The sequence below is a fragment of the Sorex fumeus genome, unplaced genomic scaffold (assembly GCF_029834395.1).
Source record: "Sorex fumeus unplaced genomic scaffold, SorFum_2.1 ptg000072l, whole genome shotgun sequence".
Taxonomy (NCBI): Eukaryota; Metazoa; Chordata; class Mammalia; order Eulipotyphla; family Soricidae; genus Sorex; species Sorex fumeus.
The window spans coordinates 17,269,926-17,288,294 of NW_026606129.1; the positions used below are offsets into that span (position 1 = coordinate 17,269,926).

General features: G+C 46.5%; 1 protein-coding gene across 2 annotated transcripts in view; it reads left to right on the top strand.

The window, feature by feature from the left end:
• The first annotated feature begins 14,097 nt into the window (after positions 1–14,097).
• Positions 14,098–18,369, top strand: part of CAPN7 (calpain 7) — a 51,141-nt gene continuing 46,869 nt past the window's right edge. For both annotated transcript variants that reach the window (XM_056129850.1, XM_056129851.1), the window contains exons 1-2: positions 14,098–14,215; positions 17,779–17,887. In XM_056129850.1, coding sequence (XP_055985825.1) covers positions 14,114–14,215; positions 17,779–17,887 — 211 coding nt within the window. In that variant the 5' untranslated portion in view covers positions 14,098–14,113. The remainder of the gene's footprint in view (positions 14,216–17,778; positions 17,888–18,369) is intronic.

The following is an 18,369-nucleotide window of genomic DNA, read 5'->3' on the forward strand; positions in this document are numbered from 1 at the left end:
GGCCAGAGTTCCCCCAGCTGAGAGCAGAGCCAGGGCAGAAGTCCTTTCTTTAGGGAAATGATCGGGAAACAATCTCTTTCCCAAGAGATTGTTACAGATGTCTGTTACAGACATCTGTTACAGATGTCTGTTACAGATGTCTGTTCTCTTAGCAATGAGCGTTCCTTCATAAAAGAAAAATGTTTCACTCTTTTTGTCCATACCAGACAAGCAATGCAGTGGAAATTTGTACAGGGGTGAAGAACATGCAAGGTTAGAGGAATCTTGTCAAGTTTGGGTGATTTTAATGAGCAGAATAAATCAAGTTAATGTATTTATAATCCTTGGGGATTTTCTGCTCAAAACTTGCTCCTGAACCTTTTGGGCATAAATTCTTCTAGATTCCCTTTTTAAGATCCTTGATTTGAAACCCTTATGTTCTTAGATATCCTAAATTCTTTGATGTTCTTCTCAACCTGAGTGTTATTTCATTAGAGATTTTTATTTTTAGGTACATAAATGTGTGTAAGATCTTTTGGGTTATCTTTTTTTTGGCTTTCCCTAGTAAGAGTCCTGGTTATTTCTAATTCCTCCTTCAACACTCTCTTCCCTTAAACATAAGGAGATAAACCCCAAAGCCTGCTTTTTCTGTTTGGATGGTTTGCTACTTGGGATCCATTTTGTCACTCACTCTCAAAACAGTTCTGTTTGTTCCAGCTGGATCCCTGCAACTCTGGCAGGAAGAATGGAAGCAAGATTTATGAAATGGCTTCCAGTGAACTCTTCAGGAATAGATTTTGAATGAATGAATGAATGAATGAATGAATTGTTGGATCTTCCCTACAGACAACAGGTAAAGTCAACCCGGCCAAGTCAGCATGAAAGCAGGTACCTGGGGGTTTCGGGAAGGGTTATAGTGTGAAGTTGTCACAACCCATTATATTCTTCTTGCTACAATAGTTACCTGTATTCTGACCATCTCTCTCTCTCTCTCTCTCTCTCTCTCCCTCCCTCCCTCCCTCCCTCCTTCCCTCCCCTCTCCCTTTTCTTCTCCCTCTCCCTTTCCTTCTTCCTCTTCCTCTCCATTCTCCTCCTCCCCTCCCCCTCCTCCTCCTCCTCCTCCTTCCCTGCCTCCTCCTCCTCCTCCTCCCCTTCCTCCTCCTCCTCCTGCTTTTTTTTCTACTCAGCAACAACCACTATGTGATCTCAGTGTTCCTAAATGATGCTGAACCCACATCTTGGTGAGAAGAGGGGAAAGTCAGTCCGTAGACCAAGATTCAGAAGAAAAAAGCCAAGGGGGATAACAATAGATGGGGTAGGATAGAGTCCTGGTTGGGGACTGGGGTCAAGCTTATAGTGAGTTCCTTAAGAGGAGTGATGTCATGGAAAGATGCCAACCTGTGCATGGAGAGTAGAGGGGGACAAGTTCGTGGAAAGGGGCAGGACTGAACCACCTCTGTATTCCACTGAGTTGGAGAAGTCCCAAACAGCAGAAGGGAGATGGCCAAGAGGAGATTGAGTAGGGGGCAAGGTGCGGCAATGGGTCAGAGTTCAAGATCAGGATCGGTGTGAGATGGGCAGGTCCGAGGCCAGCAAGGCATTTCAGTAACTGTGTTGGGTCGGGGCGGAGACAGGGCCCAGGCATCCTGTTCATGTTCCAGCTTCTCGGTGCCTGACAGAGCAGGGCTTCAGAAGGCCTTTCCTCGGACTCATGCTGAGTCATCATTTCCACTTGAAATTGCTGAAGTAGGATTTTCTCACGCAATACATTGTAGACTAGACTTAGCTGGAAAAAGTAAGAGCAAAAGCTTCCAGAGAATACAAAATTCCCCATGGAGCCCATCTCGCCTGTTGCCTGGGGTCTAAACTCGCCAGCAGGCTGCCAAGGTGCCCCAGGGCTCCTATTGAGGCTCTGCTCTTAGCCAGGAACACTCTTGCCTGGCCTGGATGCTCACCCCCCAAGCCTCTGCAGGAACTGACTCAGGTCCTCCTGATTTCCCTTTCTCCTGATATCTGGTTGGACGATCACATGAAGCTTTGAACCTTGACATTTTAGCAGGCAGCTGCCATTTTCAAACTCTTCTTGCTTGCCCAATCACCAATGTACAGACCAGAAGAAATATCCACGTCCCGAGAGATTATGCCAGAACCTGCAGGTCTGACCAGCAAAGGGGCAGCACCGTGCAGTGGATCCCAAACCCAGGTAAGAACTGGCAGAGAGCTGGGGAACTGGGCAGCGCCACGTGGGAGGAAGGAAAAGGACGGTGCCCGAGCAGTATGAGCTCAGCTGGGAGCACTTGTCTCCATGGTTTTCATTAGCAGGGAAGTACATGAGGGGGGCCAGGGCGGGGGGTAACATGGAATGAGGGGGGAGCTTGACTCTCACCCCATGAAAGGGAAAGCTAAGCAGGTCGATAACAGGGGTCCTGAAACTACATGACCCAGAGCAGCAGAGCTGCAATCTGGTTAGAACCAGGTGGCTGGCGGGGGGGGCTGCAGTGAGAGCCGGCACAGAGTGTGACAAGCTCCTTCCTCCTGTGTGGTTGGACACAGGAAGCCCAGGCTGCTTCCTCCCTCGGTGCTCCGTTGACCCAAGAAGATGAAACCCAACGGATTCCAGGATCACGGTGAAAAGGGGAAAGCCAAAAAAAAGTGCTCCTGAAATGACCGGGAAGTGACGCATGGTTTCTTCGCCTCCTAGAAGCCATCTAGCGTCTACCTGAAGCCCTGGGACTCCACTCTGGGGGCCCCAGGGGCCCAGCTGAATTCTGGGTCTGCGATGAAATAGCTACTGCAGGTCTCTGCCTTGCCAAGTCACAGTCCTGGTCACTTGAGTCCCTCCCCAGTGTTCCTGCTTCCCAAGAGCTTTGTCCATCAGATACAAGAAAAGGTTCTTCATAAGTGGGATCAGACGGAGGCCCCAGGCGTGGGCTCATCTGGTGGGGTGCTCTGCTCCACTCTGAGGTTGCGGGGATGGTTGGAAGACATGAGCTCACTCCCTGTTCACCCTCCTGTGCAGTCACAGGAGTCCCTGGCTACTCAATGGTGAAGGTAGCCACTGACCTGGCCTGTTGAGGTACAAAGGTCACAGAGGAAGAGGAGGAGGAGAAGAAAGTCTCCTGAGCAGAGTGTTTGGTCTTCACAGCTGATTGATCATTCCTCACGTCCTGAAAAGGGGTTGTTGAATGTGGGGGAATGGAGCAGAAGGGAGGTTGGTATGGGGGGGGGAGGGGCTGTCTCCAGTCACCTGCCTCTCTTCTGTGAGCTCACAACACTGCTGAGTGGATGAGGGAATGCTCTGTCCCTCTGTCACCCTCAGTCACTCTGCTGGGGGCAACCCCGAGCTGCCACGTAGAAGAACCTCTGCCAATGAGTCAGGAATGGGGCCTACCCAGCCATGTCGTGGGCGCCCCACATGGTTGGTTGATGGCCTCCATGCCTCTGCCCTGCCCTGTGGTGCTAAACATCCCCCCTCAGCCCTGCCTGCTGTGGGATTGTCACCCACCCATATCTGCTCTGTGTGTTGTAATGTGACTCTTGGTCTCCCCTTCCCACTCCCCCCCCCCCCCGCAACCCACATTTTGCATTCCTGAGAAGATTCTCCTCAGTCATTCCCCGTTGAGTGAGTTTACAGCTACTACCTCAGAACACCTCACACTGTGTAGCAGACTCTGGAGGACACGGCCTCCAGGGGCCCGGAAACTTCCTCTGAGCTTAGAAGATGTGGAATAAAGGAAAGAGAGGGTGGCAGCGTGTCTATGGGAAAAGCCTGGTGTCGGAAGTGCCACTGGGGTGGAGGGCTGTCTGAGGGCCTCCCCTGTGGCAGGTGACCTTGTATCATGTCCAGGGGGCAGCAGGCAGCCCACTAAGAATTTTAGATCTGTTGCTTCTGAAGCAAAGGTATGCAGGTATCCACGCCACAGTGGATCCTGTGTAGAGTCTGATGATGTGCTTCACGTACGTCCAGGGCCGTTCCCTAAACCCAGGATCCTGCATTAGACACTGGAATCTTCTGAGGAGCCTTGAGACCGCCCCCAACCCTGTCCCTCTCCTTCCCACTTCTTGGCCTGTGAGAAGGCAGAGACCCTGTGGCTACACTAGCTCACTGCAGAGTGTAGAGGTTTATTTGGTAATGATTGGATTTTTCTCAAGGTACAACACTGCATCTGGTGGTGAGGGTCCACTTTCAAGTCCCAAGCACCCCTCAGAGCTGATCTGGGGTGAGCGGCCTCCCTTCTTGTCTGGGTGGGAAACAGGCAGAAATGAAGCCTTCGCTGCTGGGCTCCACCCCGACTGTGCAGATATGGGGAGGAGCAGCCCCCTCGGATCCCTGGACACACGTCTTGTCGGGCCAGGGCAGTAGCTGCCCAGGTCCAGGGAAGGGATAGTCCTTGCAGTGATGGCTCAGACCTTCCCCCTCCCCCCCGGCAGGTGCTCAGATGAGGCATGTGGCTGTCCTGCTGTCCTGCCTCCTATCAGATCATGCTACTGGAGCTGTCCCCAGTGGAAGCCCATTTTTATCACCCCGTTGCCTGGGCTGCTTGTTGTCATGGAGCGCTCCCTGCAAAGCTTGAGTTTCTTTTCCTCCTCCTTTACCAGCTCCTCATGTTCTCATGATTACTCCCTGATGTTACTCTCTTCCTGGGGTCACGCGCTACCTGTGTTTTTGGCAGATTGACAGGTGTCTTTAAGAAGTTTAAATCCCCCAAATCCTGTCCCACCTAAGGCAAAGACCCAGTGACCATTCTTTATAAGGTCAGTCCCAGGCTCCCAATATCCACTGGAGGGCCGCAAATCTCTGGCCCTTGAGGATGTCTGTGGCCCCTGTGAGGGCTGCCATGGTTGGGGATCTGCTTATCACCTTGATATTCAATGCCGAAGTCTGGAAGCTTCTCCAAAGCATCAGCATTGATTCTCTGCCCCCGGTGCCTGTGTCCAGTCCTTCTGTTGGTCAGGCGGCACCTGACTGCACCTGAGTTGGCTAAGGTCTTATTCTGACATGCAGATGTGATGGGATAGTAAAACACATCCACTGCCTCTGCAGCTCCCATGATGTGGGAATCTTTTTACCAGTCACCTAGAAAGTTCCAGTACTGGGATGGTTCAAGGCCTTTGTAATGTGCTCTTCCAGGAGGCATACGCTGGCAATCAAAGTCAGTCTCTTGATGATTTTTACCACCACGTAGTCTCAGTCATGACAATCCAGCCCACTTCCACTCAGTAGAGGGGGCCCAGGGAAGGATTTCAAGACGTCAGGACTCAGCACACAGATCTTTTGGCCAGCAATTCACAATTTTGATCTGGGACTACGTTTTATTTGCTAATCTGTATTTTCCCTATCCACCACCAGAATGTGACTTCTTAAGAACTCTTAATTCTGCCTGTTACCTATAGTAATGTAATAGGATTTCAATAAACATTGGTGTGCTGAGATGCATTTTTCTCCTCATCCTTGTGTTTCCTGACTCAGACACTGTCATTTTCAGTCATTCTCTTTGCTTTCTAATGTGTCCTCCTTGTCAGCAAATCCATCTTTTAGGATTTGAAGTGAAACCACCTCTGGGTTTCCTTTCTTGCATGCCTACTCAGGACATGCACTGGTTTTGCATGACAAGCATCTGTTCTGTGACTTCTGGTCACTATATTCTGATCATTTTCTTTTGCTAATATTCCCCCACCCCTACATTCTCATGTGAAGCTTGTGTAGCCCACTTGGGCTCGATCCCACTTGTTCCAATGGTGAGGATGTGGTCCTTCCTGGCCAATCAGAACTGATGTGCTCAAGTCTGCATGTTGTGTCCAGAGTTGATACTATTTATGTGCCTAGAGTGTTCTGATGCGTTAGAAGAATGAAAACATTGATGAATGACCTATAGAGGTAAAGCCAAATAAGTGGAAATAGGATAATCAATGAACCTATGGTGATGACTGACAACAATGAGTGAGCAATGGAGAGGGTAGCAATGAATAGATTCAGATGAAGAAACAGATAAAAGAGAAGATAATGAATAGAGATGGAGATAGCAGAAAGGACACCTGCTCTATCACCTAAGGGTTGGATTCCATTGTTTAATGGGGCTGGAGCGATAGCACAGCGGTAGGGCGTTTGCCTTGCTCGCAGCCAACATGGCTGACCCGAGTTCAATTCCTCCACCCCTCTCGGAGAGCCCGGCAAGCTACCGAGAGTATCTCGCCCGCATGGCAGAGCCTGGCAAGCTACCCGTGTTGTATTCGATATGCCAGACACAGTAACAACAAAGTCTCCAATGGAGAAGTTACTGGGCCCGCTCGAGCAAGTCGATGAACAGCGGGAGGACAGTGACAGTGACGGTGACAATGCAGGACCCTGGATTAGGTGATTCATAGGACTGCAATATGCCATGATCTTACCCTGGATCATAAAATAAACATTAGCAATAAGTGACCTAGAACTTCAACTGTCCCTTCCAGATATACAGGGGCAAGAAGAAAATCACAAGGGAAACCCAAATGTATCCTAAATTGAAACATTGCTTCAAACTCATTGAGATGCAGTTTTAAGAGGGGGCATTTGGGGCACATAAAGCGACAAAAATGCTTTTATTAGAAAACATGAAAGGCGTATCAAATTATAAACACTAAATCCAAGTCAAGGAAATAATAGTGGAAATCAAAGACATGAAGACTAGGTAAACAACAGAAAACTATTATAATCAAATCGGTCACATAAAATAGAGAAACCTTTAGATCCCGGATCAAAACTTTTTCTGTAAATGGTCAGAAAGAATATATTGGGCTTCTCTGACCACATACATATTGTAGGCTAATGTGGACAATATAATATATCCTCTTTGTGTTTTGTTTATAAAGAAAAAAAATTAAATCAGGTCCTGATTTGGACTGGGTAGGGCCTAAGGGCTGTCATTTGAGACTTCCTGCTCCATACAGACTAACCAAGAGAGAAAACATTAGTTACAAGCAAAGAAATACAAAGGACAAGTCTGCATTCATAAATGTGCTGGCCTAGGTAATTCAATTCCCTCAGAGAAACAAACTGACCAAGTTCACTCAGAAAGAAATCTGTAAACACTTGAGCTAAGTATGGTTTAGGGACCTGACATCTCCATTTTCTCCCCCTCCTCATTATGTCAAGCGGCCCATTCTCACCACTCCTAATAAATACCATCCTGCAGACCCTCGCCAGTGCAGGGGGGAGGAATAAAGCAAGGGGAAGGAATAATAGACATACACTATGGAACAGAAGAAATACAACTCTATTCATACCTGACGTCATTCCATTAAGGAAAAATTTCCAGAGAATCCACAATAAAACTACTGGGATTCATTAGTGTGTGAGAAAGATCTTAAGATATAAAATTAAACTAGAGAAACTGTTCTAAATCCTAACAATGACCAACTGTAAATTGAAAGTACAATAATAGGCACTCTTCTGAGACGCTACGTCAGTACACCTCCAGTAAGCATCCGGTGTAGTGCCACACGTAAGCACCAGGTGGCAGTGTGCTCTCATAAATTCCCGTAAATCTGGCGGGGAAAGTGACGCTTGTAGTGAACAAAACAGATTGTCGCAGGTACCCTTTTGGGGTTTTCTTTGAGTTTTCTAAATTTTGTTTCCCTCAGTGAGATGATGACTACAAAGGATCAACAGCAAGACGGTTCTCAATCTAACAAGCCCTTTCTCAATTGTTATTACCAGATTTTGATTTCAGAAACCACTTAAGTGACTAATTACTATGCTTATGAGTTAGGCGGATTCTAAAATAATATATTCCAAGATTAAGGCTAATTAACTTGTGTGCTACAATAGACATTTTATAGACACGATTGAGGATACGTGTGTACAGTTAAGTTATATTTTCTCAATAAGGAAAAATATTGGACTAGGAAATAGCGCAAAGGGTAGTGCCCATGACTGGCATGCATTAGGCATAGAGTTCTGCCCTTGGTATGCATGGACCCACAAACATTACCAGGTGTGGCCTGTGTAGCCCCCAGCACCTGCATGCACAATGAGTGCATCTCGGGCCCCAAACCTTTAGGAATTCTCTAAAGGACTAAGTATTGCATGAACTATTCCCTGAGTCCCTGAAAACCAGTTGAAGGGGGTCCTAATAAAAAAAAAATTAGGGATGGGGCCTGAGAGATGGCACAGCAGACAGGGCACTTGTCTTGTACACAGATGCCCTAGTTCAATCCACATACAGTCCCCTAAGCCCCACCAAGAGTGAACCCTGAGCACAGAGGCAGGAATAAGCCCTGAGTACTGCTGTGTGTGGCTCAAAAATATAATAACAATAATAATAAGCCAGCGACATAGTACAGGCCGGGGGGGGGAGGAGTGAGGTGCATGCCTTGTACTCAACCACCATTATTTCCTCCCCACACCATCTGGTCCTCTGAGCACCACAACATGTGGGCTTGGAGGCCCCTGAGCACCATCAGGAGAGGCCAGGTAAGCCCAGCCTTGCATAGCACGAACTGCATCCCATCCTCAGATCCCTCAATGAATGCCTGCCTGGCCAGAGTTGCCAGAGAACCACCAGAATTGCCTACATGGCCCCTAAAGACCACTTAGCCCCCCACCAAATGCTTAAGAAATTATCAAAATTATCAAAAAGTATAACTTCAGATCTAAAAATTTTGGACAGGAGCTGAAGTGATAGCACAGTGGGTAGGATGTTTGCCTTGCACGTGGCCAACCCGGGCTTGATTCCCAACATCCCATATGGTCCCCTGAGCACTGCCAGGAGTAATTCCTGAATGTAGAACCAGGAGTAACCCCTGTGCATCGCTGGGTGTGACACAAAGAAAAGCAAAAAATGGACAGTTAACATATCCTAACTTTGAAATAGTATATATATTAAATTCTTACATTTTCTGATTTCACATTCAGATATCTCCTAATTATATATATATACTTCAATTTATGTACACATTTTATTCGAATTTTGATAAATTACATAACATGCAGGCTGGAGCGATAGCACAGCAGGTAGGGCCTTGCATGCAGCCGACACGGCCGACCCAAGTTCGATTCCTCTGCCCCTTTCAGAGAACCCGGCAAGCTACCGAGAGTATCTCGCCCGCATGGCAAAGCCTGGCAAGCTACCCGTGTCGTATTCGACATGCCAAACACAGTAACAAGTCTCACAATGTTACTGGGCCTGCTTGAGCAAATCGATGAACAATGGAAAGACAGTGACAGTGATACATACATGCAGTATCTATGTAATTTTATGTAGCATAATCAATGATTATTTTTCTATATTGCTAGATTATAAAAAATTAATGTGTGCATATATTTTGAAATATATTCTTTTTTGATTAATTTTTGCTGAAGTATCATAGTTTTCAATACTAGTGAAGTCATGAAATATATTTCTTGTAGCATATGTAACAAAATACATTGACATAATTGGTATATATATTTGTATTACATATAATTAGATTATATTTATCATAATCTGGTTCATAGAAAGTTGCAGATTGCAGCAGATATAAAACCCTTGTTGGGTGGCAGATTCATATCATTGGGTCTGATATTCCAAATGGATCCAGTGATATTTTTCAAGAAACAAAGCTCAGTCTGTACCTTTCCCCTGGAAACTTCTGTTCTCTTTCTATTCCCATTGTCTCCAATCTGTCACTGATTTGAAAGATGGTCCCTGCTGTAAGCATGAGCAGCTCAGACAAGGAAGCACAAACCAATGGTTGTTTCTGCCCTTCCCAAGTGGGAAGTCACAGAACACGGAGTGGAGAAAGGAATGATTCCCACATTAAAGGGGGGGGGGGGCCAGGGTGGGAGAGAAAAAGGAGACCATGGAACATTGGCGATTTTTAACTGTCAGGGTCTGGGACTCTTGGAGGGAGTGGAGTGAATTTCTATTGAGTCTTTACAAACAAGCACTGGAATGTCTAGGGAATAAATGAACCCATTCACGGTGGGATCACAGCTACCTGCAAATCCTCAGTAGCACTTCACTGGAGGTGAGCTATAAATTCTATTCACTGTAAGGGGAGGGAGGGGCCGCATATAAGAGATAGCTGGGTAGAAGTGGAAGGGTGTTCACCTTGTAGTTTGGGATTTACCTTGTGTAAAAGTGCGACAGCAAGCACCGTGGGGCTTAGTGGTGAGCTCATGTTCTGCAGGATTTGGGGGGCGGGGGAGAGGACACATTGTACATTGACAGCGGAGTATGCTCATTCAACATTCAAAAGTGCTCTTTGGAGACACCTGCCGTAGAAGCTTTCGCTCAGTGTTGGGATAAAACCAGTAAAAGGATAAACCATCCAGGCTTGGGTGTAAGAACACAGTCTCTAAGGACAAGCACTATCTTTGCAACTTTCAGGTAAATAGGCAGCGTTTTTCAAAAACAAAGAAAGGACAGTTCCATTTCAACTCGGGTCAACTGATTAAAAAGAGTCTATTAAAGGACGTAGAGAGACTGTGCAGGGGTTAAGGCCCAGGCGAGATTGATCCCCAACACCACTTAATGGGCCCCGGTGCACCCTGGGTGTGACCCCACTCTGCCTTCAAAATAATCTACCAAAGGTACAATTAAGAAAAAGGGCTGGGACCCCTTTACGATGAAAACCCTAGCCAAAATGGGTATAGAGGGGACCTTCCTCAACATAATTAAAGCCATCTACCACAAGCCTACAGCAAGCATCATCCTCAATGGGGAAAAACTGAGAGCCTTCCCTCTAAGATCAGGGACGAGACAGGGATGCCCACTCTCTCCACTGCTGTTCAATATAGTACTGGAAGTACTTGCAATAGCGATTAGGCAAGAAAAAAATATTAAAGGGCATTCAGGTAGGAAAGGAAGAACTCAAGCTCTCACTATTCGCAGATGATATGATACTCTACTTAGAGAACCCAATAACCTCCACCAAAAAACTCCTAGAAACAATAGACTTGTATAGTAAAGTTGCAGGTTATAAAATCAATACCCAAAAGTCCATGGCTTTCCTATACGCAAACAGTGAGAGAGAGGAAAGCTACATGAAAAAATCAATCCCGTTCACAATTGTGCCCCAGAAAATCAAGTACCTAGGAATCAGCTTAACTAAGGAAGTAAAGGACCTGTACAAAGAAAACTACAAAACGCTACTTCAGGAAATAAAAGAGGACATGAGGAAATGGAAAGATATCCCCTGCTCATGGGTCGGGAGACTTAACATTGTCAAAATGGCAATACTACCAAAAGCATTGTATAAATTCAATGCAATCCCTATAAGGATACCCATGACATTCTTCAAAGAAATGGAGCAAACACTCCTGAAATTTATATGGAACAATAAGCCCCCACGAATAGCTAAAGCAATGCTTGGGAAAAAGAAAATGGGAGGAATCAACCTCCCGAACTTCAAACTGTACTACAAAGCAGTAATAATTAAAACAGCATGGTACTGGAACAAAGGCAGAACTGCAGACCAATGGAACAGGGTTGAATACACTGACATCTCCCCTCAATCATATGATCATCTAATCTTTGATAAAGGTGCAAGTAATGTGAAGTGGAGTAAGGAAAGCCTCTTTAATAAATTGTGTTGGCATCACTGGACGGCTACATGCAAAAAAATAGGCTCAGAACTCTGCCTAACACCATGTACAAAAGTAAGATCAAAATGGATTAAAGACCTCAACATCAGACCAGAAACCATAAAAGTTGGCAAAACCCTCCATGACATTGAAGCTAATGGTATCTTCAAAGATGCCACGCCACTGGCCGAGCAAGTGAAAACAGAGATAGATAAATGGGACTATCTTAAACTAAGAAGCTTCTGCACCTCCAAAGAAACAGTGACCAAAATACAAAGACAGTCTACAGAATGGGAAAGGATATTCACCGAATACACATCTGACAAGGGGTTGATATCCAGGATATACAAAATACTGGTTAAACTCCACAAGAAGAAAACATCCAACCCCATCCAAAAATGGGGCAATGAAATGAACAGAAACTTTCTCAAAGAAGAAATCCGAATGGCAAAAAAGCACATGAGAAAATGCTCTACATCATTAATCATCAGGGAGATGCAGATCAAAACCACAATGAGATACCATCTCACACCTCAGAGACTGGCCCACATTCAAAAGAGCAAAAGTAACCGATGCTGGCGTGGATGTGGCGAGAAAGGGACACTCCTTCACTGTTGGGAATGTCGACTGGTTCAGCCCTTCTGGAAAACAGTATGGACGATTCTCAAAAAATTAGAAATTGAGCTCCCATTTGACCCAGCAATACCACTCCTGGGAATATATCCCAGAGTGGCAAAAATGTATAGTTGAAGTGACATCTGCACTTGTTTGTTCATTGCAGCACTCTTTACAATAGCCAGAAACTGCAAGAAACCTGAATGCCCAAGAACAGATGACTGGTTAAAGAAACTTTGGTACATCTACACAATGGAGTACTATGTAGCTCTTAGAAAAGATGAAGTCATGAAATTTACATACAAGTGGTACAATATGGAAAGTATCATGCTAAGTGAAATGAGTCAGAAAGAGAGGGATAGACATAGAAAGATTGCATTCATCTGGGGGATATAAAGTAACAAAGTATGAGATTAATACCCAAGAATAGCTGAGATCAGCACCAGGAGGATTACTCCATAACTTAGAGGCCAGCCGGGTATCCTAGAGGAAAGGGCAGTTCAGATAGAGAAGGGAGCACCAAATAAAGGGTGTTTGGAGGATCCTCCTAGGAGGGGAGATGCATGTCGAAAGTAGACTATGGACTGAACATGTTTGCCACTCAATGCCTCTTTTGCAGACCACAACACCCAAAAGGAGAGAGAGAACACAGGGGATTGCCCTGCCACAGAGGCAGGGGGGGGATGGGGAGATGGGGGTGGGGGGATATTATCCATGGTGGTGGAAAATGGGCACTGGTGGAGGGCTGGGTACCTGATCATTGTATAATCAAAACCCAAGCACAAAAAATTGTAAATCTACAACTGTAAAAAAAAAAAAAGAAAAAGGGCTGGGAGCGGGGCGATAGTACCATAGTCAAGGCGTTTGACTTGCACACGACGGACCGTAGTTCGATCCCCGTCATCCCTGAGCACGCTAGGTGTGATTCCTAAGTGCAGAGCCAGGGAGTAAGCCCTGGACATCGCAGGTGTGGCCTCCAAAAAAAAAAAAAAGAAAGAAAGAAAGAAAGAAAAAGAAAGAAAAGCTGAGGCTGCAAATGTAGTGCACACGCACTTGGTAGCCGCCCTTTGCTCTCTGTTCACGCTACCCCATCTCCCCGGCGCCTTCCCGGGGTTTCTGATAGAGAACCTTGTAGTTGGTTCATCTCTGGATCTTGTTCTCTGATCCAGCTCCGGATTTCGAGTCTCGTCCACCGGACAGCCCCTCTCACTCTCCGGCGTATTTTTATGATTGTTGCATTTAGACTTTGGAAGGAAGAGAAAAAGACATTAATCACCTACAAAACAGATCAATAATCACCGCATCAAGTAATTACGACAGTAGAAATTAACCTAAAGAGCGCGTGAAAACATACGCCCCTGCTCGCTGATAGCTGATAATCAACACACCATCCTTAGGGGACATAATATATTCAGGACCACGGCCGGACTTTTGGAAAATGAAGGCTATTAAAAAGTATCTCAAAAGGGATCCTATGGCCTAATGTTCTTCATTAACGTTCTAAAAATCAAGCTACATGATGCTGGAGCAGACTCTCAGCGGCACGGGCAGTGGAGGCAAAGACTCCGTAATGCGCAGGCGCTGCTTCGCCCCGGTGTCACCACGCAGGCAGCGGGGTGGGGCTCGGCCCCGGCGGCGGCCTCCGCTCGTCCAATCCCGAGAGCCGATTAGGTCACGTGGCCTTCAGGCCCGCCCCCAAGTGTGCCCCCGCCCCCTCGGAGCACCGCCCCGGGGCGGGCCGCGCCTGCGCAGTGCGGCCGGTGGGCGGGGCCGGGCTGACAGCGCGCCGTGCGGGCCGGGCTGCGGCGAGGGGGCGCCTCGCCGAGGGGGCGCGGCGAGGCGGCGGGCTGGAGCCCGGAAGGCCGCGCTCTCCGCCTCCTCCTGGTGCTGCGGTCCGCGAGCTGGGTCTCGGCTGGTCCCTGGGCGGCGCTTCCGAGCCCACTGCCCGGCTGCCGGCTGCGCGCAGCGGGCGCCATGGACGCGTCGGCGCTGGAGCGGGACGCGGTGCAGTTCGCGCGGCTGGCGGTGCAACGCGACCACGCAGGGCGCTACTCCGAGGCCGTGTTCTACTACAAGGTGGGGCCCGGCGCCGCGGCCGCCGTAGGAGGGGGCCCAGGGGGCGGGCCCGTGGCGGCGAGGCGAGGCCCACCGCCGGGAGCCTCCGTGCCCGGGGCCGCCGCATCCCGCCCGCTGTCCCGGGGTCGCCCCATCCCGCCCGCTGTCGGGGTCCAGGGTCGCCCCATCCCGCCTGCTGTCCCGGGGTCGCCCCATCCCGCCCGCTGTCGGGGTCCAGGGTCGCCCCATCCCGCCTGCTGTCCCGGGGTCGCCCCATCCCGCCCGCTGTCGGGGCCTGGGGCCGCCCCATACCGCCAACCGTCCGGGGTCCCCGGGTCGCCCCAGCCGGCCCGCTGCCCCCGGGTCCCGGGGTCGCCCCATCCCGCCCGCTGTCGGGGCCCGAGGTCGCGCCCTCCCGCCCCCAGCGCGCTCTGGCCTCGGCTGGACAGTGGCGGCCTCGCGGCGCCCACGGCCCAGCCTGGCACCTGCTCCCTGGGGATTGCTGATGACCGTGGCTGGAGTGGTCGCACCCAGCCGTTGCCGTCACTTGACGCTCGATGATTTCAGTGGTCCCCGGTTATTCTGCCACAAAACAAAGTTTCTCCACGTTTTTCCCCACCGCGGCCCCCTTTCCCACCGGGTTCCCGTGCTCCGAGAGACCCCTGTCCTACCCTACCCTGCCATAACGCTCCTGCCCACCCACACATACACATCACCTTTTTGCAATTTACACCTTCCCTTCCCTCCAGGAATAACTTGAGGGTCCTATGCCCCCCTCCCAAAGGAATTTCCAATCAAGGAAATGTTAAAAAGTAAATTGGAAAAGGTTGAAACGTCTCAACGTTTATCTTAGCCCTTGTTTATCCAAGGGGGGAGGACTCTTTAAAAAGACTCTTTAAAATAAAGATAAATTCTTAAAAAAAAAAAAAACTCTTTAAAAACTCTTTTAAAGATGGTATTCTTTGTGCAGTTTTTAAAATCTGCCTTAAATTTGTACTTGCCAAAAAAATTACTTGTACTTATAAAAAAATCATTAAACCGATGCTTTGTATTGTCATCTGAATGATAGATAGTTAGTATTCCATTATGTGGCTGTACCGTAATTGATTCACAAATGCTGTTGGACTTTTTGGTCTGTTCTGGGTTTTTGATATAAGCTAACTGTGTGATGAGTGTTCTAATAGCTGATATTTTACATGGTCCTCTCTTAACTCACTGGGAGTACAAGTATTAAATCCCAGAATGTGTGTCTCCTCATCCGTCCCTAGGATTTTCAGACATACTTGTTCAGCTTACCCCGTCCCACTGCATTCTTGTGGAGGTAGCTCTGTCTCTATGATATTGTCGATTTCTCTTTGCAGATAGAATGTGAGACGTCCATAATGCATACAGTGGCAATCATTTCTGTTCAGAAAACACATATGCTGTCAGCAGTGTGGTTTGTTTTTCTCGGGCCAATACTGCCCTAATTTTATAAACTTATACTTAGAAATTTGGGGTATTTCAGAATCATTCCTTGTGATTTCATGGGGGGGAAATGTCATGGTTGATATTTCTCTGAAGTTCTGTAGGTGTATAGTTTAATGAAGTAACTGACAGCTGTTTGCATGGTAAAGTGGTATCACATAAAATAAGGAAATATCTGAAGCAAAAGAAATAACTACAAAATAATTACTATCCTGTTGTAATATTGTTTTGCTATAGAACTTGCTCTACAGCTATAATAGGGTAATATAGTAATATTAATACACAGACAGAGGGTTACAAACGTTTCATTATAAAGAATTTTTAATCCTTGAGAATCTCAGTGTGTGTGCTTTTAGGAACTATTTACATATAAACTTTTAACATATTTAGTGTCATCTGCCATTTTCCAAGAGAGATTCCTTTCATTCACACTCAAATATGAAAAATAAGTAAAATTGATGTCAACATTTTAAAGCTTGGCTATATTTAATTTGAGCAAGGTCATTTAAAGATTGATATTTACATGCAAGGTAATTGAAGGGGTGAAATATATATACCCATATCAGTTCATTCAAGTTAGTGTAGCTGTCATGTATTTAGATAGTATTGTTGGTACGTTAGATACTCTGTGTGTGTGTGTGTGTGTGTGTGTGTGTATTTGGATTTAGCCAGAGTATTTAGATAGTATGGTGGTACATTAGATACTCTGTGTGTGTATTTGGATTTAGCCACAGCCAGCAGTGCTCAGGGAACCACCTGCATGCAGTGCCAGGGATAGAATCCAGATCAACTTCATTCAAGACAAGTGCCTTACCCTGACTGTACTCTCTGGCCCCTAAAATACAGTATTTATGTTTACATGTAAAATTTTGTTTGCTTCTGCCAAGACAACTGACAGATTCGGAAGAAATTATCTCTCCACCCCCATAGCCTTAGAATTTCCATTTGGATAAAAACTATACTCTTACTGAGTTTGTTACATTCTGTGGAAAAATGCTGGGTTCAGTAACTGTATTCAAAAAGTGAAGCTTCAAAGGAGAGAAAGAGAGAGAGAGAGAGAGAGAGAGAGAGAGAGAGAGAGAGAGAGAGAGAGAGAGTACAGTATGTAATGCCCTTGCCTTGCATGCAGCAGACCCAGCTTCAATCCTGGTACCCCATGTGGTCCCCCATGCCCACCACGAGTGATCCCTCGGCCCAGAGCCGGGAGTAAGAGCTGGGTATTGCCAGGTCAAGTAGGGACCCAAAGCAATCAGAAAGCGATGTTCCATAGATGACTTCTGTACATCCAGACATGGGTTAACCATGGCATTCCAAAAAGTGCGTGATTCATTACTGTAGAGAAGGTATTGCTACTGCTTCAGAGAAATCTCTGGCCCTTCCCATAACGGTGAGGGGGAGAATGCAGTCTTTTCATCCAAGCCACAAGGTAACAGCTTAGTTGTTTCCAGAGCCAGGAGTGGGACGACAAAGTCAGGTTCTCTTAATTCAGATAAGCTTATTTTATACAACTGAAATTCTGCTTTTGATATACTTTTGGACAGTATATTCTGTGGGGAAAAATATTTCCTTTCTGCCATATGACTTTTTTTTCTTTTTGGGTCGGTCACACCCAATGCTCAGGGGTTACTCCTGGCTCTGTGCTCAGGAATTACTCCTGGGGGTGCTTGGGGAACCATATGGGATGCTAGGGATTGAACCCAGGTCAGCTGTGTGCAAGGCAAATGCCCTACCCGTTGTACTATCACTCTGGCCCCTGCCATGTGATATTTAATCTTTATCTTTATAATTTCTTGCCTTTTTTTTTTTGGATTCTGCATTGGTTGTTCTCTGTACTTATGTTTTCGGATTTCGGTTCACCCTTACAAGCTGAGTAATTTTTAAATCTGAACCATTGCACACAGAAAAAAAGAAACAAAACATGAAGCACAACTGTTCTAATAAAAAATATTTATAATCAATTTTTACTGTTTAAATTTCTAAGTTTTCAGCATAAGAGAAAAAACTAATATCATAAGGACTTTGGTCACTCACAAAGTACTAGTTTAGAAGTGGCAAAGAAAAATCAGATTGTAACTCATCTTTTAGATTCCTTTCAATTTGTTTTTTGTTTGTTTTAGGAAGCTGCACAAGCTTTAATTTATGCTGAAATGGCAGGATCAGGCCTAGAACATATTCAAGAAAAGATAAATGAGTATCTGGAACGAGTTCAAGCTTTACATTCTGCAGGTTAGTAGAGAACTACTAAGCTTGTATTCTTTTGTTTCCTCTTCCATCATCTACCCCCTTGTGTTTCCTTTTTAAACTTTTGGATATTGATCCCTCACTTTCTCTCTTGTGACGGAGAGTCCATTCCTCTTTTGGGAAGCACTTTCTTGAAAAGTCCACTAAAGGGAGGGGAACGAAGAGAGTGGTGGATGGTTGGAGAGAGGCTCATAGTCTGAAGGTGGGTGTGGTTTGGCATCATTGTATCTTAAAACATCCATATTAACAACATTGTATCTTCTTATCCCTAAATAAAAGTGGAAGTGATAGACCTTTGCAAAGGAACCCTAGTAATAGAGTTCAGCTCCTTATTTCTGGGAGGCACAGATATGGTACATTAGCTAAAGCCATATTGAGAGCATGTCATTTGTTTGGCTGAGAGTTGGACCAGTTATAAAGTCTCTGCCATCTCTCTCATGTGTTCCACCAGACACTGGAATTAAATA